General features: G+C 34.6%; 5 protein-coding genes across 7 annotated transcripts; 2 read left to right on the top strand and 3 right to left on the bottom strand.

Annotated features, from left to right (window-relative positions):
- Positions 1–638: 638 nt before the first annotated feature.
- LOC21386070 (transcription factor MYB3R-1) lies at positions 639–6402 on the top strand. 3 transcript variants are annotated; one of them, XM_024176552.1, is made up of 12 exons: positions 639–680; positions 1071–1312; positions 1445–1499; positions 1909–1966; positions 2299–2393; positions 2603–2706; positions 2910–3038; positions 3214–4783; positions 4957–5243; positions 5447–5567; positions 5880–6077; positions 6182–6402. In XM_024176552.1, exons 2-12 carry the CDS (start codon positions 1206–1208, stop codon positions 6317–6319), a joined length of 2862 nt encoding a protein of 953 aa, XP_024032320.1. In that variant the 5' UTR covers positions 639–680; positions 1071–1205; the 3' UTR covers positions 6320–6402. The 3 variants fall into 3 exon arrangements, with proteins under 3 accessions (XP_024032320.1, XP_010089227.1, XP_024032317.1); XM_010090925.2 differs by lacking the exon at positions 639–680 and having other exon boundaries at positions 735–1312; positions 4960–5243; XM_024176549.1 differs by lacking the exon at positions 639–680 and having other exon boundaries at positions 735–1312.
- Positions 6403–7732: 1330 nt separating this feature from the next.
- Positions 7733–11929, top strand: LOC21386069 (rho guanine nucleotide exchange factor 8). The gene is made up of 7 exons (XM_010090924.2): positions 7733–7761; positions 7990–8118; positions 8412–8566; positions 8666–8740; positions 9468–9740; positions 10230–10553; positions 11421–11929. The coding sequence occupies exons 2-7, from the start codon at positions 8004–8006 to the stop codon at positions 11853–11855; spliced, it is 1377 nt and encodes a 458-aa protein (XP_010089226.2). The 5' UTR covers positions 7733–7761; positions 7990–8003; the 3' UTR covers positions 11856–11929.
- A 502-nt stretch (positions 11930–12431) lies between these two features.
- On the bottom strand, positions 12432–16492 carry LOC112094895 (probable protein ABIL5). The gene is made up of 8 exons (XM_024176605.1): positions 16348–16492; positions 16169–16251; positions 14584–14731; positions 14292–14391; positions 14122–14158; positions 13849–13985; positions 13128–13192; positions 12432–12642 (listed from the first exon to the last, which is right to left on the bottom strand). Exons 1-8 carry the CDS (start codon positions 16414–16416, stop codon positions 12559–12561), a joined length of 723 nt encoding a protein of 240 aa, XP_024032373.1. The 5' UTR covers positions 16417–16492; the 3' UTR covers positions 12432–12558.
- A 1114-nt stretch (positions 16493–17606) lies between these two features.
- Positions 17607–21136, bottom strand: LOC21386068 (proteinaceous RNase P 1, chloroplastic/mitochondrial). The gene is made up of 7 exons (XM_024176585.1): positions 19310–21136; positions 19129–19218; positions 18835–19016; positions 18594–18714; positions 18374–18442; positions 18123–18252; positions 17607–17985 (listed from the first exon to the last, which is right to left on the bottom strand). The coding sequence occupies exons 1-7, from the start codon at positions 21131–21133 to the stop codon at positions 17792–17794; spliced, it is 2610 nt and encodes an 869-aa protein (XP_024032353.1). The 5' UTR covers positions 21134–21136; the 3' UTR covers positions 17607–17791.
- Positions 21137–23859: 2723 nt separating this feature from the next.
- Positions 23860–25524, bottom strand: LOC112094884. The gene is made up of 3 exons (XM_024176594.1): positions 25282–25524; positions 24879–24997; positions 23860–24020 (listed from the first exon to the last, which is right to left on the bottom strand). The coding sequence occupies exons 1-3, from the start codon at positions 25437–25439 to the stop codon at positions 24001–24003; spliced, it is 297 nt and encodes a 98-aa protein (XP_024032362.1). The 5' UTR covers positions 25440–25524; the 3' UTR covers positions 23860–24000.
- Positions 25525–25542: the final 18 nt, after the last annotated feature.

Genomic DNA, 25542 nt, shown 5'->3' with positions numbered 1-25542 from the left:
AAGTAGAAGTAAGCAACCAAAGATAAAACGGTAAAAACACAAATTTATTTTTTTTTTGATACTTTTTGTTTATAATTAATTTGAAGGTATGATGTGATATATTTCTGTGCATCTTTTTCAAGAAAAAAGCTCTTTTATACTGTTATTGTTACAGTACATAATTTCTTTTACTGATGAAAAATGAAGATAATTACGTGGTCATGATAATTGTATCAATTCAATCCAAATGTCAGACATTGGAAACGGTAAAAGAAAGATGACCAAATCAAATGACCAAAATGCCCAAAAAAAAAACACAGAAACAAAATAAAACTGAGGGTAAAACAGTAAAAACACTCAAAATGACACAGACGGTATAAAAAAAACTTAAACAGAAAGAAACATGGGTAAAATCGGAAAGTCACTGTACTCAGTACAATAACTTTCCTACCTCCTTTAGTAATAGGTATAATATGGAACACATCTAACACAAAATAAAATATTAAAAAAAATTGCATGTTATAACCCATTTAGTTCACACATTTAACTCAGTAATTTTGATTCTGAAATCAAATTTTGTAAAAGTACGAACTTTTTATTTCAAAGTTTCAACTCATTTTTAAAGTGATTTTAATTTGGTTCTCCACCAAACCATCATTGACCAACTCAAACGGAGGAAGAGGGAAAGTGATTTGCTGAGAGTAAGTATGCTAATGCTACCTCTTACCTCCTGTTGCCGGTAACATAAACGTTGAGATTTAAATTTTATAAGCGGACAATCTCACCAACCATCAAGAAATCTCAACCGTCGAATGCGAAGGCCAAGTCGTTTTTTCAAATTTCTTCCTCCACCGTTTCCTTTTTTTTCCCTCTTATCTGCAACCAGAGAAAAAACTCGTACAAAATCTTCAGATCAAAGCATTTTTTGAATCCAAACGAATCTCTAAGTTTTTGTCGATTGTAAAACTTCTTCATTTCTGTGAATCACTTGCTCCGATAATTTCTCAATGTTTGATGGAATTCGATTCGGAGACAATGCGATATCTGAAGAGCTAATTTTGATTTGAAATTTTGGGTTTTTGGTCGATTAGGGTTAGTAGGAGGAGAGGTGTGAAAAATTTGGGATCGGAATATTACGATGTTCTTGGGGAGTTATTGTGGAGTGAATTTCCATCAGGTGATAATTGAATTGAAGGAATTCGAATTTTCGACATTTCCGAGGAACAATGACAAGGCTGAGAAGAACTAGTGCCAAGAGAGCTGGAGCTGTAGATGATGCTGCGGCTTCTGATGGACCAAGCAATGCCTTCCAGAATATGAAGCCTTTGCGTGGGTAAATTATTCAACTCTTTTGTTTTTTTTTTTTTTTTTGGGTGCACATTTTTAGGTCTCATTCTTTGTTTTCTTTGGATTAGTGATTTAGTTGCCTTGGTGACTATTGATTATTTTTTTTCTCTTTTTGTAGGAGGACTAGTGGACCCACAAGGCGATCAACGACGGGAAAATGGACGGCTGAAGAGGTAATTGTTTTGCTCAAATAAAAAATTACTAATTTGATTTATGTCCTGTAAATTGTCATATATTCTTATGTTGATTCATAGTTTGCTTCTTTATTAGTTAACTACTAATTGTCATTCGTCCTTATGTTGATGCATAGTTTACCTAAAAAGAACTAAATTTCCGTATTAGTCAATACAACTATGAAATGTGGTTGAATTTTCCATTCCAAGATATGTTTCCCAGTTTAATTCATGTATTCATTTTTACTTCCTATGGTTGTTCAAATTGATTATTTTTCTTTTTTGCTTGCATAGTTACACAAAACGTGGAAAAAAAAGCACTACCTCTTGTATTCACCTTTTACGTCCTGTATTTTCCTCTTCATGTTTCTTTTTGTATCTTTTGCTAACAGTATGTTTTCCTAAACAGGACGAATTATTGACGGCGGCAGTTCAACATTTTAAAGGAAAAAACTGGAAAAAGATTGGTATCTCTTCCTATGACTTTGCTTAACAACCCGTTTTCTCTTTTATTTGAAAGTATTGTTTACCGAACCTCTTTGTCATTGCACACTTAAGCTTTTATATATTTCAATTCCTTGTATTGAATTTTTCACTATAGTTCAAAGCAGCAGAGTCGACTTATTTATGCCCGGAAGAAAAAACCTAGTAGTCGAAGTTTAATACTTGCCTACACGAAGTCTATTGTCACTCAAACTTAATATGTAAATTTTAAGCAGTAGTTTATGGGTTGGCTCAAGTTTCCTCGATATAGTTTATTGGCCACCACTTCTTAACATTTGAATTGTGTAATATGCAGCTGAATGTTTCAAAGACCGAACAGATGTTCAATGTCTACATAGGTGGCAGAAGGTTTTAAATCCTGAACTCATCAAAGGTCCATGGTCTAAAGAGGTAATTTTCTTTTCTAAAAGCACTAAACTGCATTTTTTATAGAGCCCCGCATACATTATGTTGCAAAGTTGAATAGCAGACAGGTTTCCTACAGTTTGTAGATGCATGTATATTGCCTCTATAATGCTTGATGGATGCCACTATCTTGTAGCTCTTTTTGGGTTCCGTTAGCTGATATCATGATATTAATTTGTTATGTTCATGAGCAGGAGGATGAAGCAATAATCCAATTAGTCAATAAATATGGGGCAAAGAAGTGGTCAACGATAGCAGCGGCACTACCTGGACGAATTGGAAAACAATGTCGAGAAAGGTAACACTGTCTAACTTATGATCTTATAGAGTGTTTTCCATCTCTCTTCCTCTGCGTTATTCATAAAAAAATCATTTTATTACCTAGTGAAATGTTTGAGCAACATTTTAGCATGGTACGTATTGTTTTAATCTCATATTCTCTTTCGTTTGTCATCATATGAAGCTGAGCTAGACTGCTTTTCTGGTTGCTCTTATGTATAGGTGGCATAATCATCTTAATCCTTCCATCAACAAGGAACCATGGACACAGGAAGAGGAGCTGGGTTTAATTCGTGCTCACCAAATCTATGGCAACAAGTGGGCTGAGTTAACAAAATTTTTGCCTGGAAGGTTGGTTTGTTGTTGAATAGTTAACAATACTTTTAACACAATCAGTGGACTTATGGGCTTTACAGTGTTTGCTTCTCCATCATTCTTGGCAGTTATTTTTATTTAGAAACTTAAGGGCTATGTTTGGAAAAGATTTTGTGGCTTCTAAAACATTGTTATCCCTTTTTTGCATCAGGACAGACAATGCAATAAAAAATCACTGGAACAGCTCCGTCAAGAAGAAGCTAGATACTTATCTGGCGTCAGGTTTACTTGATCAGTTTCAACGTGTGCCTTTTGTAGTGAACCCGAATTCAGCATCCTCTTTGGTGATGCAACCAGGCCACGTCAATGGGGTGGAAGAAGAAGACACGTCAGAATGTAGTCAAGGATCAAATGTTATCAATTGCGTTCAATTTGATCCTGTAACTGAGAATGCTGGGGAAAATTTTAACACTGAGGAAGCCAGTAGCAGCACAGGGCATAATCTGGAGCAATATTCAATATATGCAAATTCCACCCCAAATAAGGGTAAATTTGGTTCCTGTGAATTAGCCAGCACGTCTTGTTTGGGTGTGCCAGAGGAATCCTCAGTCCAGCTTGGATTGTCAGGACTCTGTATAGCTTCTAATGAAAACCATACAGAACCTACTCTGCCACAGAGTTCTGTTGGGTTCTGTACTTCTGATGGAGTGGAAACTTTGCTCGTTGATTCTGTTAAATTTGAGCGCCTATTAATATCAGACAACGATTGTTCTGAAATGATATGCACAGAGTCGAGGGAACCTGGATGCTTTCCCCAAGGAAATGCAACGGGACAATCAAATAATGTTGCCTTAAATGGTGGCAGGAGTTCATCACTTTGTGAATTTGATTATGAGAACTCGTTAAGTGCAAGAACATTACCAGTAGAGTCCTTTGTCCATAAAAAAGATGTTTCAGAACGGACTTTGGAATTAGAGGTAGTTCCAAATTTAAGAGATGACTTCATCTGTGTGGACTCTCCGACTGGGGAAGCATATAAAACAGATAACTATCGGAAGCTAGATGAGGCGAAGGATGCTCCAAAACTGGTGGCTGTGGATATATTTAGCAAACCAAATTCTGATTCTAAGGGGAGTAGTCTACAAACAGAAAACAAAACACATTTAAGAACAGATTTTTCACAGACTCTGTTTTCAATGGGTGACATTGTCACTCTACAAACAGAAAAGCAGGATCTGGGAAATCTCTCTTATGAGCCTCCCCGTTTTCCAAAGTTAGATATTCCTTTCTTCAGCTCTGATCTCATGGAATCTACTGGTGATATGCAGCACAACTATAGCCCGTTTGGGATTCGCCAACTTATGATGCCTTTAACAAACTTGTCCTCACCACGTTGCTTATTGTTGGATTCTCCAATTCGGGACAGTACTCCTCGAGCTTCACTAAAGCATGGTCCTAAGAGAACACGATCTATAATGAAAAAGCGACTGCATGAAATTCTGTCTCCAGCTGAAGGAAAAATGGGAGAAACAATTTTGAGGTCATCTAGCTTCTCCGCTGCATTTTCTTCTCTAGAATCAATTTTTGATGCTAATGGCGCATGCAGAATGTCCATATCTTCCATTGATGATTCCATGCAAGATGTTATCAATGAGGACTTCGAAGATGGAGTGAAAAGGGTCGATAAATTTGACTGCAGAATTTCAGATAAAGATGAAGGCAACACAGAGTCTTCTGACAAGCAAGATCAGGAGAGCATTAAACTTGATGCCGAGGCCAAGGTAGATAATTATGTCTTTAATCTGAATTCTGTATGTTATTTCTCAGAATGCTTTGACCATTTTACTGATTTACCGAAAGGCAACTACAAGACCAGGATATTGTTGCTGTTATTGTTTATGTAAAGGTCATTTAGTATAATGATTTAATCTTCTATGTCTTGTAACTGTATCAGCAGCTTACAAGAGAGCGTATTGAATGTAACTTGGAAGGACAGCTTATTGTCTCTCCTAGATATCAAACAAACAGAAACTTGGTGGCTGCTGCATTTTTGAGTCCCAGGAGTCAATATCCTAGAAAGGTGGACAGATCAGACCTACTTGACTCTTTGGTCTCCGTAATTGGAAAAGATGAAAAGTACGGAGTTCCAATCACATCTTCAGAATGTGCAACTTCATCAAAACCTCCAGAAATTACCTCTGAATTTGCTGCAAATGATGCTGATACTCAGAGCATTTACATGTAAGTTGCAGGGACATGAAGCTGGATGAGTTGCATTGTTCTTTTAATTTGTATTTTGTCAATTTACTTAGTGCAGCGGAATATGAGGCGCCGTAATGTGCTTCTTTCTAACTTAGAAAATGTCTTCACTTGTATCTATAGGTAGCATGTAGCTCATATTCCTGTTCTTGCAGTTTGAGATATTCGATTGCTTTTTGTGTTAGGTTTGGTGAAACTCCAAGTTTTCAAAGGGATTTGGAATCTCCCTCAGCATGGAAGTCTCCGTGGTTCTTGCAGTCTTTTCTTCCTGGACCTCCTGGACTAGATACAGACATTCCACTCCAGGTAGTCCAAAATGGAATATGAAAACAGTTGTATAGTATCGACTACCAATTATAACACAATCAGTGCCGGGGTCATGAATTTTTTTCAGTAGGGACACTATGAAAAATATAAATACATTAATATATTTATAAATTCCAATTATTGGAGGTAGGCAACAAATGCAGAATTTTCTCATAAAAGTTGAGTGTATTATACAATAGTTTTTTCTTCTTTTTATCTCATGATGCGTTTGTGTATGGTGGGTTAATTGCACCACTTCTGGATCACTGCATGAACTCCTTTTTAATTCCACTTCTTCAAACTATTATGCAGGAATTGGACTACTTTTTGTCTCCTGTTATGAGAAGCTATGAAGCCATGGCTTTTATGAGACAGATGTCAGAACAAGCAGCTGAATATTATCCTGAAATGTCATCCAAGACGGCAATAACCTCCACTGGCCAAGATTTGACTTGCAAGGACGATTCCTTTCTTCACGACGAGAAGGAAAATGTGCCACCTAATATCTTAGTATGTGAATTTTCCTCATAAAGCTTTCATCTTCCAATATTTTTTCATTATCTTTGTCATTGACTTCATCTTAAAACCATATTAATTAAAACCGAAAAATGCAGATGGAGAGACGTGTTCTTGACTTTAGCGGATGTGGGTCACCACCTATGAAGGAAATGGAGAACAAGAAGTTTGCTGAGAGTTTCACTTCGGCAAGCACTTCAAATCCCTCATCTTATCTGATGAAGAGTTGCAGATAGTTTGTTTAAGTGATTTCTTATATTTTGTGCTGTTTTGTGTGTCTATATTTGTACTTAATAGTGTCCTTATGTCAACAAGACCAATAGGGTTTTTTTGTTATGCAGAGTTGATGCTGAATTTGTCCAATTCGGCATATATATATATATATATATATATATATATATAGTACTTAGTAATATAGAATTTGGTCCAAAATTATCTGTAGAGGGTTTTCTTGTTGAAAATACAGTTATTAATCAAATAAACATGACCTTGGAAATTCTTGTGTGAACATGGGTGGAGATACACAACGTTTTATTCCATGGTCAACTTTCTTTATTTATTTTTAGCTAAACAAACAAAAGTAAACTCTAGAACTGAATTTCTCAAAAAAGAAAAAAAAAAAAACCCTCTAGTACTTAACCGTGTGGCTGTGGCCGGCTGGGCTGTGCCCTTAGGGCGTGATGAAATGGCCATTTGACATCGAAATATTATGTGGAGATCACGTTCCAATACATTCAAAACAAAATAATTTCGCAAAAATGACACTTTTTTTTTTGTTTTGGTTATTCGCTTTCTCAATTTTTGTTACTTCTTAAGTTTTGTACTAAAAAAGACAAGTGCAAATAAATTCATCAAAGAAAACTTATGGTTGACTTTTTCCCATTAGAGAGCAGAGAAATTAACGCTAGCCCAAATGTTTAAAACAGATGAAAAAAATTGCCTGTTTTCTATCAGAAACAATTGTTGGTTTTGTTTTTACGCTTTCCCGGGTATTTTGGCCAGCGCTGACCTGCCAACCACTCATAAAATAATCAAACAAACTCTTCAGAATTAGTATTCAACTCTTTTCCGTTTTTTCTGTTTATAAACTTTTTTCTTTCCTTTCTGGCACCCACGTTTGTTGGTTTTTTTTTTTTCAAGAAAAAAAAAAAAAACTGGATACAACTCTCCCCAAGCCTTTTTCTTACCAACTCATCAAAACATTGCCCAAGTCTAAAGCAACATTTGTAACGTATCATTTGGGTTGAAGGGTCTTCTTTGTTCTTGTTGTTATCCATTTTCCCAATTTAGATAAAAGAGTAAACAAGCCTAACACCCCACCTATTTTCTCTCTTGTGTTCGATTTATTATAAACCGAGCTCTGGAGGGCTCGAATTCACGATGGTTCGAGCGTTCTCTCGGCAAGAAAGCATTCGGAAGTTAAAGTCGTTTCAGCTAAAGAAAATGTTTGAGACCAACTCAGGAAGACATGCTCAGAGTTTCACGTTGGATAGTGGACGTGAAGGAGGTTCGGAATTAGACAGTGGTAATGTTAAGGCTCAGTCAAGAAGTTATGGCTCAAGAATTGGAGGAGACCGTCCAATGCACATGAATACAGGCAGTTCACTTAGAGATGATGATAACAAGGGTCCAGTGTCATGCTTGGATAATGTTAAGGCCAAGACAACAAGCGCTCAAGGTAAATACTATATTGCCATGTTATGTGTCAATATGTACATTTGGATTTCAACTCTGCACTTTAATGTCGCGTCAAGTCGTGGAATTACCGCTAGGTTGTGTCTGCAATCACATATCAATATGTATATTGTGTGCGTGTGTGCATTTGTGATGTGCTTTTTTTAATATGTATATTATGTTGTGTGAGACACGGAATTTGACCTTTTTATTTTATTTTATTTTTTTAAAGGATTGGTTTTAGATATGGAAATGATGAAGGAGAGGTTTTCCAAGCTGCTTTTGGGAGAGGATATGTCGGGGGGGGGAAAGGGGGTTTCCTCAGCTTTGGCTTTGTCAAATGCCATCACAAATCTAACAGGTAATTTATATGGCTTTGTTCATATGACAATGAAGAGAGACAACTCTAAATCATCTTTACTTCTCTAGTTACTATTCCATTTTCATTTGGTTCATAAACAAATGTGTTACTATTGTCAATTTGAAAAAAAAATTTACAACCCCATTTAAAACATATTGTCTCCTATATCTCAATTAAAATCTAAATCTAGAACATGGCACATGATCTTTTAAAGGTAATTATCCACATCTGGAGAGATCTTACAACCAAAAATTGACAATTTCTCATTTGGTATCGTTCCTTGCGGATTACAGCATCTGTTTTCGGAGAGCAGCAGAAATTAGAACCAATGAATCCAGAGAGGAAAGCAAGGTGGAGAAAAGAAATGGAATGGTTTTTATCTGTAACAGATCATATAGTTGAATTAGTCCCTTCACAGCAGAAATCCAAGGATGGAATTAACATGGAGGTGATAAACTCTCCCTTTCAATCTTTGTCCATCATCATTCTCCAGTGTTTTTATTTACCTTGACACTCTTAAATGTTTTGTTTTCTTGATCTTTGATAGATAATGGTGACTAAGCAAAGAAATGATCTGCACATGAACATTCCTGCCTTGCGCAAGCTAGACTCCATGCTTATTGTAAGTATAGAATATTTCATGTTTTCTAATCTACAAGGTTCATTGTTATTGAATGGCTCATAATGGGAAATCATCATCCTGGTACAATGTTGTTAAAGTATAAAACTATTGTTACCCCACTTCCTAACAACTTAACCTTTTGAGATAGATTGGTAAACTAACATGGTATCAGAGCGAGAAGTCCTGAGTTCAAACCCCTGTAATTGCACTATTTATCCCCATTTAAATTGTCATCAGTGTTGGGTTCACGTGTTGGGCTTTCCAATTAATTTACCCACACGATTGCCCATTGTCCAGCCCACACGTGAGGGGGAGTGTTAAAATATAAAACTATTGTTGGCACACCTCCTAACAGCTTAAGCTTTTGGGATGGATTGGTAAACTAACAAATGTATTTCAGAAAAATCTCATATGGCTGCCTTAAGGCCAGCTTTTTGGATATGAAATGTCCTTATGTAGAGAAAGAAAGAGGGAGACAGGAAGAACTTTCTTTTTTTAGCAGTTTTTTTTTTCTTCTTCTTTTGAAACTAATTTTTTGTTTTTAGTATGTTTTTTAGACGCGCCTTAAAAGATCTTAAAGTTATGTTTGTGAACAAAAGGGTTACTCAATAAGATCACTGAAACACGGAAATACTAATATGATAAAGTTACTATAGGGTACCATTATGATAACTTCCCAATAACTTAATATCAGACACTCTTTTGCTGATCAAGTTATGATCAACAGGGCTATTTGGACAACTTTGGAACACAAAATGAGTTCTGGTATGTGTCAAAAGACGCCAATGAATCTGAAAAAGGTAACTTCCAGAGAAAGGATGACAAATGGTGGCTACCAACTGTTAAAGTCCCCCCAGAAGGATTATCAGATGTGTGTAAGAAATGGCTTCACTTTCAGAAGGAGTCCGTGAACCAAGTACTTAAAGCAGCCATGACAATAAACGCTCAAGTATTATCAGAAATGGAGATTCCTGATAACTACATGGAATCCCTTCCAAAGGTATACGACTTAGACGCCTTTTTAGACCAATTACATCACTGTGAATAACCAAACACATTAAAATGATATTATTAGGATTCCTATACACAACCAAACATGATCATTCATACTTCCTAGGAATCACACTACTCTTTATCACTTTCCTAGTGATATGATTCCAACTGAGTACCGCATACTAAATACCCCCATAAAACTACTAGGCCGCCTCCTAGCACTTTAAGCTAATTAGGTATCAGAGCTGTACTTATTATTGCACGTTGGGCCTTTCATATGTTTGAGCTTCTAATTAAAAAATTCATGCGTTGGACTTTCTAATAGTAAGCTAATACATGTTTGTACATTGTCCGGCGTACACGTGAGAAGTGTGTTGGCATATAAAACTATTGTTGGCCCGCTTCCTAACAACTTAACCTTTTAAGAGAAATGGTAAAAACTAACATAAAATAATAAAACTTGGGTTCATTTTTTGTTTATATTTTCCTTGTGTAGAATGGTAGACACTGCCTTGGAGATTCAATATACAAAAGCATAACAGATGAATACTTTGATCCTGCGCAATGCCTCTCAACAATAGACTTGTTAACAGAACACAAAGTACTTGACCTGAAGAACAGAATTGAGGCTTCTGTAATCATCTGGCAGAGGAAGATGTCCCACAAGGATCATGGAAAGTCATCATGGGGTTCAAGTGTGAGCATTGAGAAAAGAGAATTATTTGAAGAAAGAGCAGCAACCATCTTACTCCTACTTAAACAGCGTTTTCCTGGGATTTCACAATCCACACTTGACATAAGCAAGATCCAATACAATAAGGTAAGAACCACATTGCAACCAATGGTTGTACTTTATATATATAAATTATGGAAATTTCAATGAAGGACCATTTTGGATCCTGCTCTTTAGAAAATGTCTAAATTTTTTTCTTTAGTTTAGTCTGTTCTTTTCGGATAAATCGATGATTTATTAGGGTGAATGATTTAATGAGTTGTTAAGATTAAATTGGTGATTTACTAGAATAAATCAATAGTTTTATAGAAACAGACATAAATAGTTTTACTGCTTGTCATGACTATCAATAGTTTTATAGAAACAGACATAAATCAAAAGAAAAAAAAATGAGGTTTTTAAACTAGTGCATCCTGAATTTATCAGTGTTTGGAAACTTGGATAGCAGAATTCCAATTTTGCAAATAGGATCTTGAATTTGAAAATCCGTTGCAATTCAATTGCTAACGGGCGTTAATTAGTTGACGAAATGGCCACAATTTGCACAAAATGCACCCGAAACGTTTTGTTAGTTGCAAAGTTGGACCCTGAACTTTATAATTTCAATATTTGGGACTATAATTGTCGTACGTTAGTTTAGTTGATAGAAGTTATGGATTGGACTGCCTTATCAAGGATTAACAAATTTGGGGTCCTACTATGTTTGGTATGAGGTTTCGTGCCATGATTCGTGGTCCGCTACAGTATTCTCTCACAAAAAACACACGTAAACCGAAAATGGTTTTGAATCATGATTCTGAATTCGTGAACGAAACGTCCACGTCCAAGTTAAAGTTTAGGGTGTATCCGTGCAAATTGCCTAAATCCCTTGCATTTTATGAAAACTAGTTTATGCAAACATCCCATTAAATTATTTCAGATTGCAAGGGCTAATTCTCTTTTGATTATACACAGGATGTGGGGTATGCCATCCTGGAGAGCTATTCAAGGGTAATAGAGAGTTTGGCTTCCACAGTCATATCTAGGATTGAAGATGTCCTTTATGCTGATTTTCTCACCAGAAACCAGGCATCAGCAGCAAAAGCCAATGCAAGGTTTTCAATGGTTTCTTCACCAAATGCTGAACCTAAAAAGTCCCAAAACTCCGAGGACGAGGACTCAGACGGCACGCCAACGTCGAGGACACTCTCGGATTTCATGGGGTGGAGTTTAGGTCAAGAAGAGGCTGATAATGAGAAGAAGAATGGTCTGAGGAAAGAAAGCCGCTTCAAAGAGGCAAGTGATCAAAATAAGCTCACGGACAAACCGGCTAACATCAACACAAAAAGGTTTTCCTACTTAGAGAAGCTCGATAACTTTAGTTTAAGAAGTCCGGCGGCGCGGCATTGATGAAATGACGATGGATGGAGAGGGAAAGAAAAAGGGAGACAGAAAGGAAAGAGAAGCAAATAGACATAGAAGATAAGATATAGATAGTTAGGGAGCTTGTTTTCTTTTTTTGTAAATATTGAGATCCTTGTAGGATAGCTTCCTTCCTACTAAAAGAGAGAAAAAAAGGGAAATAATTTGAGTGTTTGAAGCATTATATTTGATGCCAAAGAGACGTGCTTCTCTACATGTGAGCATTTTGAATCATCAATGTAATATGTTGTCTCTTTCTATCCAAATCCTCCGACTTCCAACACCATGCACTTTGCTTAGCCTTTGTTTGTTTCATAAGTTTTTTAACTAGAAAATTTTTGTTAGAAGCTTTTTTTTTACGGTATTTTTTCTAACAAAAATTTTAAACAAACTTAAATTTCTTTTCAAACTTTTGGACCTAACAGGCTATTAGAATTGAGGCTCGTTCAGTTCATAGGTTTGAACAAAATAGTTTAAATAAAAATTTAAATTTTGTAAGAGAAAATCTTATAACAAAAAGGTTTGAACAGTAATTCAAACTTTTTTTTACAATAATTCAAACTCATATTTTAATATAACACAAATACTAAAAGGAAATTTTCGCTAAATATTATTTACAAAACCATAAGTAGCATAACCATAGTCAAGGAAGTAATTCCAAAAGGAAGCAGAAGGATTCTGTTGGAAATTCTCATGTTGTTCTTTTGGTACGTCTAATGAGTGACAAGATATCATTTCCATGAGATCTTCTACTGCGGATAATCTTCCTTTTCTCCTGCAACACAATCACAAATGGTAAAAATGACTCAAAAAAAAAGAAAGAGAGAGAATGGAATACAAAATTTAATAAATAAGAAGAACTAAAAAGTTCAATTGCTGATATTTCAAAACATTACTATATATAGTTGAAACTGTATTAACTAATCTTCCATTTTAGATTCTTAGACCAACTCTAATACAAAAATGTCAATACCAATATTATTTGACTTATTTGATACGTGTTCTATTTTATCCTCCAATACTTCATAGCGCTAATAGAAATGTTATATATATATATATATATATATATATTTGTTGTCATAAAGTTTTGGTATGATAAAAGGTATAGTTTTACAAAGTGACGATAAATTTTAGTATACACATCTGCCAGATTTGACATTAAGATTGCATGGGAGAATACATACTTTTGCGACTCAAATGTCAATATATAATAATAGTCTTATTTCTAGTTTTACACATTGCAATGGTAAATACATCTACCTGGAAATGAAATAAGGGATTTGGAGCTTTGGAGAGAATTGAGAGGCCATCACGAACCGGTAACACTGAAAGACACGTAAAAGAATGATAATGGCACAAATGTCATGCTACAATAAAACTTCTATAAATTAATATTGTTGGGACTAAAAAAATATATTATTTTAGCGAGGTTATTAATTTATCGATACATAAATATTTTATTAATTTTAGAAGAAGTTTATATCTTAATAACTTGTGTCATCTTAGTACACGTGTTATTCTTTTCACCCACATTCATGTATGAGTTATAAATTAAAAAATATAGTGGGCATAGTCAAAATTAATATATTTTCATATAAAATTTCAATAGTTATCATGTATATAATAAATGTTAATAATGTAAGTGTACTGTATATAATAAAATAAGTACATACATAGACATAAAATATATGTATGTATTTTACAAATTTAGTACCTAGAAGAAAAAAACTCTTTAATATGATGATTTTTATATGTTATGTATTTTTACTTTTTGTATATGATTAGTTATTAATTTATATTTTCATTGGGCCTAAAGGATTTGCAAAAGAATTATTATCTTATACATTTAGCGAGATTATTAATTTTAACTCTGGTTCAAAAACTAGAATATATAGCTCTTTCATACACACGTGTGTGTATATATATATATATAAATATACTTATGTGTATAGTTGTGGGAGGAGAATGTAAATAAAATTACTTAAAGGTGAATTGGTTTGGTCCTTGGATAGAGCTGCTTTGTGAGAAAATGTGTACACGAAAAGTGGCATGTCAGCCTCTTTTTCAAACACATCTTTGTCATTGGTTTTTGTAGAGATCACTTCATTTTTAGAATCCCTGCATAAATTGGTCATTATTATATGTTATTCAAATGTAAAATAAAAGGACAAATATTTTTGTAGCTAAAATTCCCCAACTCATGGCTTTTTTTTATTTTTTTTTTATTTTTTTTTTGTGTGAGTTTTAAGCTTACCTAAGATCTTCATCTGATTTCTCAGCATCTCTGATTTCTGAAAAAATAAATAAACTACTTATAAAGGAATATAAATTAGAGAAAAGAAAAGAAAGCCATACCATCATTGCATGTTAAAAAAAGGATGGTATAGAATGTTTGTATTATAAAGACTAATATTTAATAATTACGTGTGGATAAATAACGAGGGTGATGTCTTGGGATGATTTCCTTCCATCGAAGCCTGTTTAATGCCAGCTTGTGAGCATATTGTTCAGACAAGAGAAATCTCTGCAAATATTAAAACAAACAAACAAACAAAAAAACAAAAAAAAAACTGTTGAATTCTTTTTCCTATGAAATATTTTAGAAATTTAGAGCATGTTATAAATTATAGTTATGAAATGTAAATTATGCAAGCGTCAAAAAAAAAAAAAAAAAAAAAAGAAGAAGAAGAAAAAAAAGAGAAGAAATTAAAATGACTTGTTTGAGAGAGTTGATTCGGAGTTCAGCATCGGAAAATGAGTTGGTGTGGGAAATGAGAGCATTCAGATTATCAGAGACGCATCCCAAATGATCAACGACCGTAACCATGGCTCTGCATACGTACTCCTTTGTACTTTCCACTGCACTGCAAACAAAGTTGTCGCGTTTTTTTAGTCAAAAACATGACATTTGGTGCCAATGTTTTCTAGCTCATGGGTTTAGGCCTTAGGCTAAAGGCTAAAGGCCCAATGAAAAGCTGTGGGTTGTTGTATGAGCCCAATGAAAGGCCCACTGACCCAGCATAATCTTACTAGTCATAACGAGAAAAAGCATTTTGTTTACAAATAATAAAAATTAGAATTATTATAATAATTAGAAAGATTCTCTGGTACGCCAGCATACTAGTTGATCAGGTTTTTAATCGTTAGATGTACGTATTTTTTAACTTTTATATTTTTTATGTAGATTTGACGGACATAAAACCTAATTTACTGATATGTTGGCGTACATGAGAAGATCCTAATAATTATTACATAATTTTTTAGTGTAACTCGTAAAGTTATGATAAGAATTACTTCGTAATTTTGTTCTTCATAAAACATTTAAAAAGTTTGCTACATTTTAATCATACTCTTAGAAATATGTATGGGCCGGTTTGAGGGAGCTTGCATTTTACTTTTAAGCAGTATGAAAGGAGAAACATAAGTCATGACTTTTTAATTAATGTTTGGATAGTACATGAAAAAGAACCTTTTATTTTATGAGAGCTTTTCCACTTGTTTGATAAATAAGTCAAAAAGCTCTTATTATTAAAAAATAATAATAATGTAATAAATGGATATGGGTAAAATTTTAATTTGTTATTCACAATCAAAAGATTAAAAAGGTAAATAAAAAAGTTTTTCTTAAAGTCTTTTTTTCATAAGCATCTGGGAGATAACTTGTTACGAAAGAACATATAAAAATTAAAAACCTTTTCATGTTATCTATCTAAACAGCCTTAAAATAAACTTTTGGACTAAATAACCAAAAAGCATTAGGCCCACCTATATAGGCTAGGTATTTGGCCATTTTGTGTAATTTTTCATAAATCAAAGTGGACAAAATGCAAAAGGAAATAGTACCAAATAAGAATGAGAAGGATATACTATTTTGTTCCATATTGTAATCTCATGTAGAACAATCTAGTTAAAGGTAGTTATGAAACACAATATTTAACTTCCACTTGCTTTTCAGCCCACCCAAAAAAAAAAAAAAGCACAGAGAGAGAGATCATTTTGGTAAAAAATTTTAATTGCCACTAGTAATAAAGTATCCCTTTAATTTCAATTCCCTCCAATTGTCTTCTATAATTACATTGAACAACTCAACATTCCATTTTCTTCAATCCTAGTTCATCCATAATTCCATTCAATTGTCATCATCTTCCTTCCATTTTTCTGTCTTACCAAGAAAAGGGTTAAAACATATCCTTTTGAAGGTCCTAAAGGTTTTTATTTTTTCTCATCTTTTTCAAGTTTTAGAAGAAAAATTAGATGTTTTACAAGAAAACTCAGCAAAAAAACACATGAGAAATACTCACTCTTTCTTTTCTTGGGCATTCAAGAATGTTGTTTCACAATAGTCAGCCGCGTTGTGAAGTTGAGAACGCAAATCTCTTAGCTCCTTCAAAAGTTCAAAACCAACCAAAATAAGCTTGAAGTCAAAGAGAAAAGAAGAATGAGAAACAAATAATTTTGTTAGGACTAAAGTTTAATGTACCAGAAGAGACTTGCCAAACTGTTTATCATCACTAAACTTGCTGACCAAATCCTTCTCTAAAGAAAACATGGAGTCCTGCTTATTCTCTTTTCTTTATCTTTCTCAAGAGTTAAAAGTGATAACAGTTAAAAACAAAGGAAATGCAAAAGCAACAACAAAAACTACAAGCTCGTTTTCCTTCTCTCTCTATATTTGAACTTGATGTAGATACGTGGCAAGTTTTGATTGTCTTGATATTATATATATATATATATATAGATACACACACATAAATATATATATGTATACGTGTAGAGAGAGAGAGAGAGAGAGGGACAAGTCGGTGACTGGAGGCTCGTGAGACACTCACTTGTAGTGAGGAAACAACAAAACCCCATAAAGCAAATAAACTCCAAAATCATCTCAAGCATTGGAACAAACAAAAGAGAAAAAGGAGCAAAATGACAAATATAGTTTCAGTCCCGTGATTTCGCGTTCGTTACCTTTTCATTCACTTTCTGATAAAGAGGAGAATATTTTAAAATATATACAAATAATTGTCCAGTCAGTGAGTGACAAGTTTTGTAGTACTGTGGTGGCATTGTCTCATGATTTTATGATGAAACAATCAAGCAACCAAACCATTGCATTAACTCCAGTAAATCTTTGTTGACAGCTTTGTAATAATAATAATAACATGATTTGGTCTCCGAAACTTGTAATTCCCTTTAGGGCCTACAATTTAATTTCAGAAAATATGTCAATATGAAAAACTTAAAAAAGTATATAGGTTAATTTTTAGTTTTAGAAATTAATAGGCCATAACTTGTTAAGTTATGGTTCATAATCAGATAAGTTATGGATAAATTTATCAAGTTATGGTTCATAGCCAGACAAGTTATGGATAAAAACCGTGAATAACCTGTCAAGTTATGGTTTATGACCAGACAAGTTATGGACGAAAATAATAATTTAACCTATTTATTAACTTATGTAAACTATTGACCTATTAATTTTAATTCATCTCAAGTCTTGGCCTATTTTCTTATTTCTCCCTTTAATTTCCTAGGTTGGTTAACCCAAAAGACAACTTGATTTTTTATTTTTTTTTATTTTTGTCCACTAGGTCAGATTGTCAAAAAGAATTGGACTCATTTTATCTTAAAAATACAATAAATTACAGCCAAGCGACAGATCCCATGAGGGGGGAAAAAAAAAATTACCCCAGATAAAGAGAAACTCAATACAAGGATTAAATCATTGGATACCAAAACCCCCCGCATAAATTAGTGCTCCTAAAAAAAAAAAAAAAAAAAAAGGAGAGATGCATCAGCTTTTCTCAACCACTGAAGGGATTACATCTAGAAATTCACTGGCTCGGGAAGCCAAAAGCAACTTTTAGGAAACGACGTGAAAAAAAGGCTCTTGGTCCTTGTGGGACTGAAGAAGATATTCCCGTGGCCCTTTATATCTGAAAATCAATGGTACATCCACCAACCTTCTCTGCAAGCTCTATTGCTGGTAGGATTGAGTGATCATCCGAGATCGTTGACCCCGACAAAATATCTCTGAGATGCTTGTAGATTTCCTCTGATGGAGGACTTGTGCTTTTGGGGTTGCCATTGTTGGATGGCTTTGGCTTGGTCTTTGTTTCCACAGCTGTCCATGAATGCAAATCACTTGTTATGGTGGAGTCTTTGCAAAATGTACTCTCGACATAGAAAGGTATTTTTAAAAGAACACAAAAAAACCAAATGTTGAAATAAATTCAACAATTGATTCCACTTAGAAATTACCTTCAGATCTAGTTTTAGTATCTTGTCTGGTCACACGTGATTTGGCACGCATGATACACAACCAAGGTCTCTCTATGTCATATTCATGTTCTGATGAAATAGGTATATGCCAGTGGCCTTTCTCTGATTCCTGAGAAAAAAAAATTCACCAAATGTTGAAAGACATGAATATGAACATACACGCATGAACAACCTTTTCTTAATAGTTCTATTCATACATAGAATGGACAAGCTTGGAGTTTAGTTCTTACTTGGATTACAACAGAACAAGGAGGTGGCATATGAAATTCTGGACCAGCATCAGAAAAACTAAAACGAACCTTATGTCAGGAAAGACACATTTTGTTAGGACAATTGTGTGTTAGAATATGAAACTGAAGAATATGAAATTGGACCGAGTGACCAATTGGATATAGCTTGTACAACCTACAAAGGAGAATAAAAAGGTTGGCTCAGAAGAGCTTTACTGACTTGGTGTCTTTCTTTCCATCTGGGGAAGAAATCATTTCCAAGAAGTTGAAACGTATGGTCTCTCATCTCGTCGTTCGTCACGATTAAGCACTTGAACTTTATAGCTGCATATAACCAATACCTGAAGCAAATAATCACGGAACATAAAATGCAGATGCATCATGCAAAAATTTGACAGTAAAATCATTTCTTCAAACAAAAACAAATTGCACAATCAGTACTATGACATCATGTTTCTTACCAATCGTCGTTCGACCCAGTAGGTGTTGCGTAGATTGCATCAGCATTTCGCCACTTGTCGATCAATGCCCTGTTGAATGGTTCATCCATCTTAGGTCCAGTTATACGTCTGTTATGCAAAACAATGAGTGGCCATTTCTTTGAGGGAAGCTTCGGTCTTATACCATTAGAAACAGCATTGATCTACAAAATCCATCATGAAAGGAAACGCTTATGACAATCACTATAAGAACAGGAAGACGGATGTTATAAATATTAGTATCCTACATTTTGTTAAGGCCATGGCAAAACTTGCCTTGGATGGCATGAATCTCTTCTGGCTGAAAAGTCCAACATTTGCTCCATCAACAACTGCTTCAAAAGGACCATAATAATCGAGCCATTTCTGCAAATCGAAACTTTGTTCTGTCAACCTTAAAGACTAACCCATAAAACACAAAGAGTATCAATAAGAATTGTCAAAGGGACTTGCATACTTGAAATTTCTGAAAGCTTGAATGCCTCTCTCTCTCTATGGCTATAGAAGCCACTGATTCGGCAAAGTTCTCTGTTTCTTTCGGATCAAGGTCAATAATAGCCAATTTCTCCCCACAGCATTTGCACAGCCCTTCAGCTCCAACAGTTGTTCGCAACACAGACCACTTTCCCCTTCCCAACCAGCCCTGGCCGTGCCATCCTCCGCCTCCATTAAGAATCGACTTCTTTATCAATCTTTTGTCCCCTTTTGTTTTCCCCACTCTTGAAGCTGCTTTGCTGTTAAACCAACTTACTAGCAAATCTGCAGTTAAGGGCGAGACCTTTCTCACACTTGCTCTTAGTTTATGAAGCAAATAGTACACTTTGTCACCCTTACCCACTCCTACACTAACTCTCAAAAGGGCCTGCAATTCAGGCTCTTCTGGATAGACACCATGCTCCAACATATGTTCCTCGACATCAAATGCTTTATCAATATCTCCACTGCTACAGAAGGCGGACAAAGCAGGACCGTAGGAACGCAACCTTGGATTTATCCCGAGTGACTTCATTTGCTTCACCATGTCAAATGCCATGTTCCCATTACCCATTGACATTGCCATTCTGGCCACAGAAGTCAACGCCGCTTCATTCATCGGGATGTTATCCAGGCGCATCTTCTCATAGATTTCAAATCCCCTCTGGCGCGCATATTCCTTTAAATCTTCATCGACCCGTATCTTTTGATCTTCTTGGTTCTTGTTTCCATCTTTCTCATCTGAAGAATCTTCATCACTTTCTGCAGGCTTACTAAGTCCATCCAGGACTCGGTAATTTCGCTTCACAAACCCATTAGAAAACCAGTTCAGCTTCTCCTTCTCACTGAAAGTACCATCAAAATTGACATCTCTCCTATTACTAGAATTTAACTCAACATTGTCACCGGTCCCACCACTTCTACTACTCTCAATCAGATATCCATTGTCAGAAACCGATTCATCCAACTCCCTACCATCCGAACTCATCCTAGATTTATCCAAATCCACAGAGCTCAAAGTGGACACTTCATCGGACGAGTCTAAATCATTCAAAGTCCGAGAGCCGCTCCCACTTTTAGCGGGGCGAACAACACCAACAGCAGCAGAAGAACAAAGATATAATAACACAGTATAATGGTACTGCCCAAGCTTGATTCCTTCTCTTTGAGCCAAATCATAGAACTCAATTGCGCTCATGACATCTCCTCTCTTTGAGCACATATCCAATCCAACTCTCAACCGAACTTCTTGAGAATCTGTCTTACTTTTCTTAGACCCTTTTCCCTTCTCTCTCTCTTCCCCCATCTGCTTTCGGCTTTTCACATTCCTAACTTTACTTTCCGTACTCCCCAAAGATTTCACCGCCATATTCTTATCTGTAGACATCACAGAAGAATTCCCATCACCCATTTCCCTCAGCTTTCTTGAATTCTGTTCTCTCTTCGTAGTTTTTCCCTTGGTGAACTTAATACCATTATTTTCTATCCTTTTTTCCTCCGCCACTGAACTAACATACTTTTTCCCAGATTTTTTAGGAAACACAATTCTGTTTTCTTTAAAAGTTCTCGAATTTATGGTTTTTGTGTATGATGGTTCATGGTCTGTGGCAGACAACTTTGCAGCAACAACACGGCTAACATTTTCTCTAACTAGAAGAAGTTGTTTGGGAGGTGAGAAAATTAGAAAACGGGTTGAGTAATGGAAGTTAAAAACATTGAGAGTGCAAGGATACTTACAGAGAGTGAAGGGAAAAGGTTGGTGCTTTTGCTGCAGATAGTTGAAGGTGGAGGAGGAGGAGGAGGCCATGTGTGGCCGTTGGAACTGGAAGGGCCCTATATCAAAGCTGATATGGTATTAATATGTATGAAATTTTTTTTTTTTGATAGAATAATATACATGAATATTAATACATTTAAAAGCATTATTTTGAAATAAAAATAAAATTTCAGTGTATGGGATTGGGTATGGAAGTTTTTATAGTGGAAAATAAGGGTGTTCTTTTGCTTTTTTTTTTTTTTTTTAGTTAAGGTGACTTGAGTGATGATTTTAAATTGAGTTTGAGTTATAACTGGAGTTGAAGTTATAACTTGAGTTTGTGTTTGGATGTGCACATTTGAGTTGTGATTTGAATTCAGGGCCCGTTCGGTTCGCTAATTCGAGTTGAGATGTGATGTTATGTGAGAGCTTTTTACTTTAACAAAAAAGTTAGATGTGATCATTTATGAGAGCTTTTTACTGTAGCAAAACTCAAATTCTAAACTCGAATCTGCGAAAAGAACGGGGGAATCTTTTTGAGTTTGTGTTTGGGTGGGTTAAAACTTAAATTTATATTTAGATAGTATTTTAATAAAAACTCAATGGTAATGAAAAATTTTAATACGGTATATGGGTGGGGTTTTATTCGTCTTTTCGTTGTAAATGCATAAAAAATCATCTCAATCAGAATTAAAACGAGAATGTTGTGACATTTTTAAGAATAGAAAAAATATTGTTCATTTAACTTGAGTTCGAGTTTATGAACTCGAGTTGAAGGGGAAACTTGAACTCGAGTTTAGCCATAAACTCGAGTTCAAACTCAAATTTTATAAAAGAACATGAACTTGAATAAAGTTGTAACTTGAGTTCAAAATTTTTTTGAGTTCCGTTGCAAAAGAACAACTAAATTCCGAATATTACAATAACGCTTTCGTTTTCGGCAGACTGGGTAAGCCTTTTCAATTTGTCCCAACTAGCAAGTAGGGTACTCACAAAATCCGTCAAATCACGAAAACCGGTCAATTCAAATTAAATCGCACCAAATCGTTATTATTTTTAAATTATTGAGTGGTTTAATCGATTTTTTAATTTAATTTTTTTGAGCGGTTTGGTTTATGGTTTGGACTCCCCAAACCGTCCAAACCGCCTAATAATCCGTTAAAAATATATATATAATTTTTTAAATTTTAAAATGTTATTCTATATTTATTTTAATTTTTAGTGGTCATAATAAAAGTTCTACACTTATTAAATACACCCTATCATATTTTTGTTGGTTTGTATTAAAACTTTAAATAGTGAACTGTTAGACATTTGTTATTTTTAAGTTATATTATAAACTTGAATCTTCTTTTATTTTTATTGTTTAATGATTTTATAATTTTTATAAATAATTGAAATTTTTTTAGTCTTAAACTTAAACATCATAAACTGCTTATGAGTGAGTTAGTTCAATTTGGTTTTTGTCAAAAATATCGAGTAGCACAAACCGCCCAAAAGAAAAAAATATTTTTAATTTAATTGGCGGTTTCTAAAAAAAAAAAAAAACCACCCAAACCAACCGCGAACACCCTTGCTAGCAAGTTAAATTTCTGATTTTATTTATTAGATAGTTAATTGCTAACTATGTTTTGAAAGGAAATGAAGCCAAATTCTGTTTTTCTTTTCCTTTTTTTTTTAAGAATAATTATTCTATTGGTCCCAATTGATTCTTGGAAAAGAAAAAAACTTGATTCTTGGCTTCAGGAGTGCTATATAAGTTATATGCCAACTATTGGGATTGATGTTTTTAAAAATTTATTGTAACTCTATTTGAAATTAAAAAAAAAAAAACATTTTATTAATGATCAATTTAATAATCATTCATTATAATATGTGAGTAGATTTTGTAAGGTATGAGTAAATATTTTAATACATATTAAGTATTCATATATAAAATACATTATTTGGAGGGACATATATATATAACATGGTTCACGAACTATTGGGCATTTCATTTTAATAAGATTGTGGCATTTCCGATTTATATTACTATTAGGAATGAAACGCTCTTATTTTGAATTTGGTGCAATGATAAATACAAAAGAGAAAAACATGGTATTTAGAATACATTAAGGACGTTTAGTATGAAGATTCATGCCATTCATAGTTTGTTACAGTGTTTTTTCTAAAAAAAAAAAATACACGCAAATAAAAAATGATTCTGAATTATAGTTCTAAATATATAAACCAAATATCCATTAAGAAAAATACGTCAACCGCAGTCCCAACAATTTTAGATATACTTAGAAGTTTGAAGAATCCTAACTGTAGCTAATTGATATACACATTTTGACCTCCTCATAAACTTGGGAATTTGGGGCCGCTCTCTTTCTTAGCTGACTCGGGGTATGATTTTTTTGGCTAAAACTCACTTAATTTGGGGCCAGGGCCATAAACAACCCTTGTTTGCTATGACTCACCTGTTCTGTTCGTCAAATTTTCAATGCCACTATAATGTAATTATTAGAGTTGGCAACATAAGTAAGCTTGCGAGAGGGAGTTTTGTGCCATTTTAAGCTAAAAGAGGCAAAGAAAGCCCTATTCTTTGGCGGGCAAATATGAAATTAACAAACGAATTTAATACACAAAACTCCATACAACGTAATAAAAAAAAACTCCGTTCTCTTTGTTGTTTTACGGGCACTAAGACTTTCATCTTTGTACCTCCCAAAGAAGAGACATTCAGGAAAGGAAATGAAGATCAACCGATAGGGGGTCCAGATAAACATTCCATCAAAAAAAAAGAAAACTCAATTAGAAAAAGAATCCAGACCACTTGATTCTTAAGCCTCTAACAACATTTTCAAAGCAAAATGTCCATATAAGAATAAGACCAACAAAGCAATCAAAATAGAAAACTTGTCACAGGAATACTGTTAAAAAGGCATCGAAAGTCCTGAAACACAGAAATCAAAAGCGTTAGAATATAAAACTTCACATAAGAGAAAAACATGATCTACTTGACAAACAAAAAGACCGACTTAGAACCGTTTAATGTTGATTCACACCACATCATCATCTTGCTATAGTTAGAAAGAAATTCTTTGTTAATTCATGGTCTATTCATCTATTGCATGTGTTGCAACATTCAGCAGACACGTCAATATCTCCTTATTATTCAGGAGAAAAAAGCACAATGTTCTTCAATTAAGGTTAGACAAAAAACAAGATATTTTTTCTTTCCCATTTGGTCACTAAGATCAAGGGCCTTTAGGAAAAAGGAAGTTTCTCATCGTGCTGCTAATGTAGGTTCCACCACTTACAATTTTTCAATCATCAAATACTCCAACACCTCTCTCTCTCTCTCTCCTTTTCAAATAGTCCCCAGACTCCCCACCCTATAAATAACTAAGATCAATCAACAAAGCGACTTCCACTTTAATTTTTTGTTTTACATTCCAATTCACATTTGATAATAGATCTTTATATTATTTCCGCAATCAAGACAATGCGATTATGGACCACCCAAGAAATTATTAATAAAAAAAAAAAGACAAAACACCGAACACTACTCAAAGAGTCGATGGAAAAATTTCGAGTCAAACCCATTTAGTATTGTCCTCCACTAAACGCATATAAAGGTCTAAATCTAATTCTAAATCAACTCTCACCTTAAAATCTTTCAAAAAATCTAATCTTTGATATCGTCACTATTTTTTCACTGATCTATGGGAGAATCTAGTTAGCTTAGATTACCTAAGACCTTCAAGCATAATCATCTTTTAGTCAATGAGAGAGAGAGAGAGAGACAGACCATTAGGAACCAATCCCCAGCTCTGAGATTCCATTGACAAGCTCGATACTAATCTGGCTGAAGCCACTGCACTGTGTAATGGCATCGTTGATTCCAAGCTGCTCAATTGCAGTGGTAATCTGATAATACCATACAAATTAAGATTTTTAATACAATAAACATACGGAAAAAAAAAATCAAAAGTTGAGATTTTTCTCATCCTTCGCCTGTTTGGTTCATAAAGAAAGCCGAAAAGCTACAGAATAGTAACCAAAGTTTTTTCACTCCAGCTCACTAAAGGGACTAATTTTTCTCATTTATTAGTGTTTTAGAGCTAAAATCAAGGTATAATCTTTACAAGGTGAAAATTTTCCTTCAGTTTCTCGGAAACCAAACAGAAAAAAACGAGAAGCAGAAATCTAACCTCGAAATGCGAGAAATGCGTCTAGCGGAGAGAGACGTCTCGGAGCGAGAGGTCGATTTGAGCGGAGAGAACTCCGGCGCCGTCGAATTCTTGTTCGTATTGAGAGAGAAAGACCGTAATCTAGACGAAAACCTGGAAAAGACTCTCGACGACGCCATTGGAGGCACTCTCTTGTACTCTTCTCAGTTCTCACCCTTTCCTCTGTATCGTATTTAGGTTTTGGAGGTCCGAAACTTGCTGAGATAAACGACGTCGCATGCG

The sequence above is a fragment of the Morus notabilis genome, unplaced genomic scaffold (genome assembly GCF_000414095.1).
Source record: "Morus notabilis unplaced genomic scaffold, ASM41409v2 Scaffold330, whole genome shotgun sequence".
NCBI lineage: Eukaryota > Viridiplantae > Streptophyta > Magnoliopsida > Rosales > Moraceae > Morus > Morus notabilis.
This window is presented reverse-complemented; position numbering and strand designations above follow the sequence as displayed.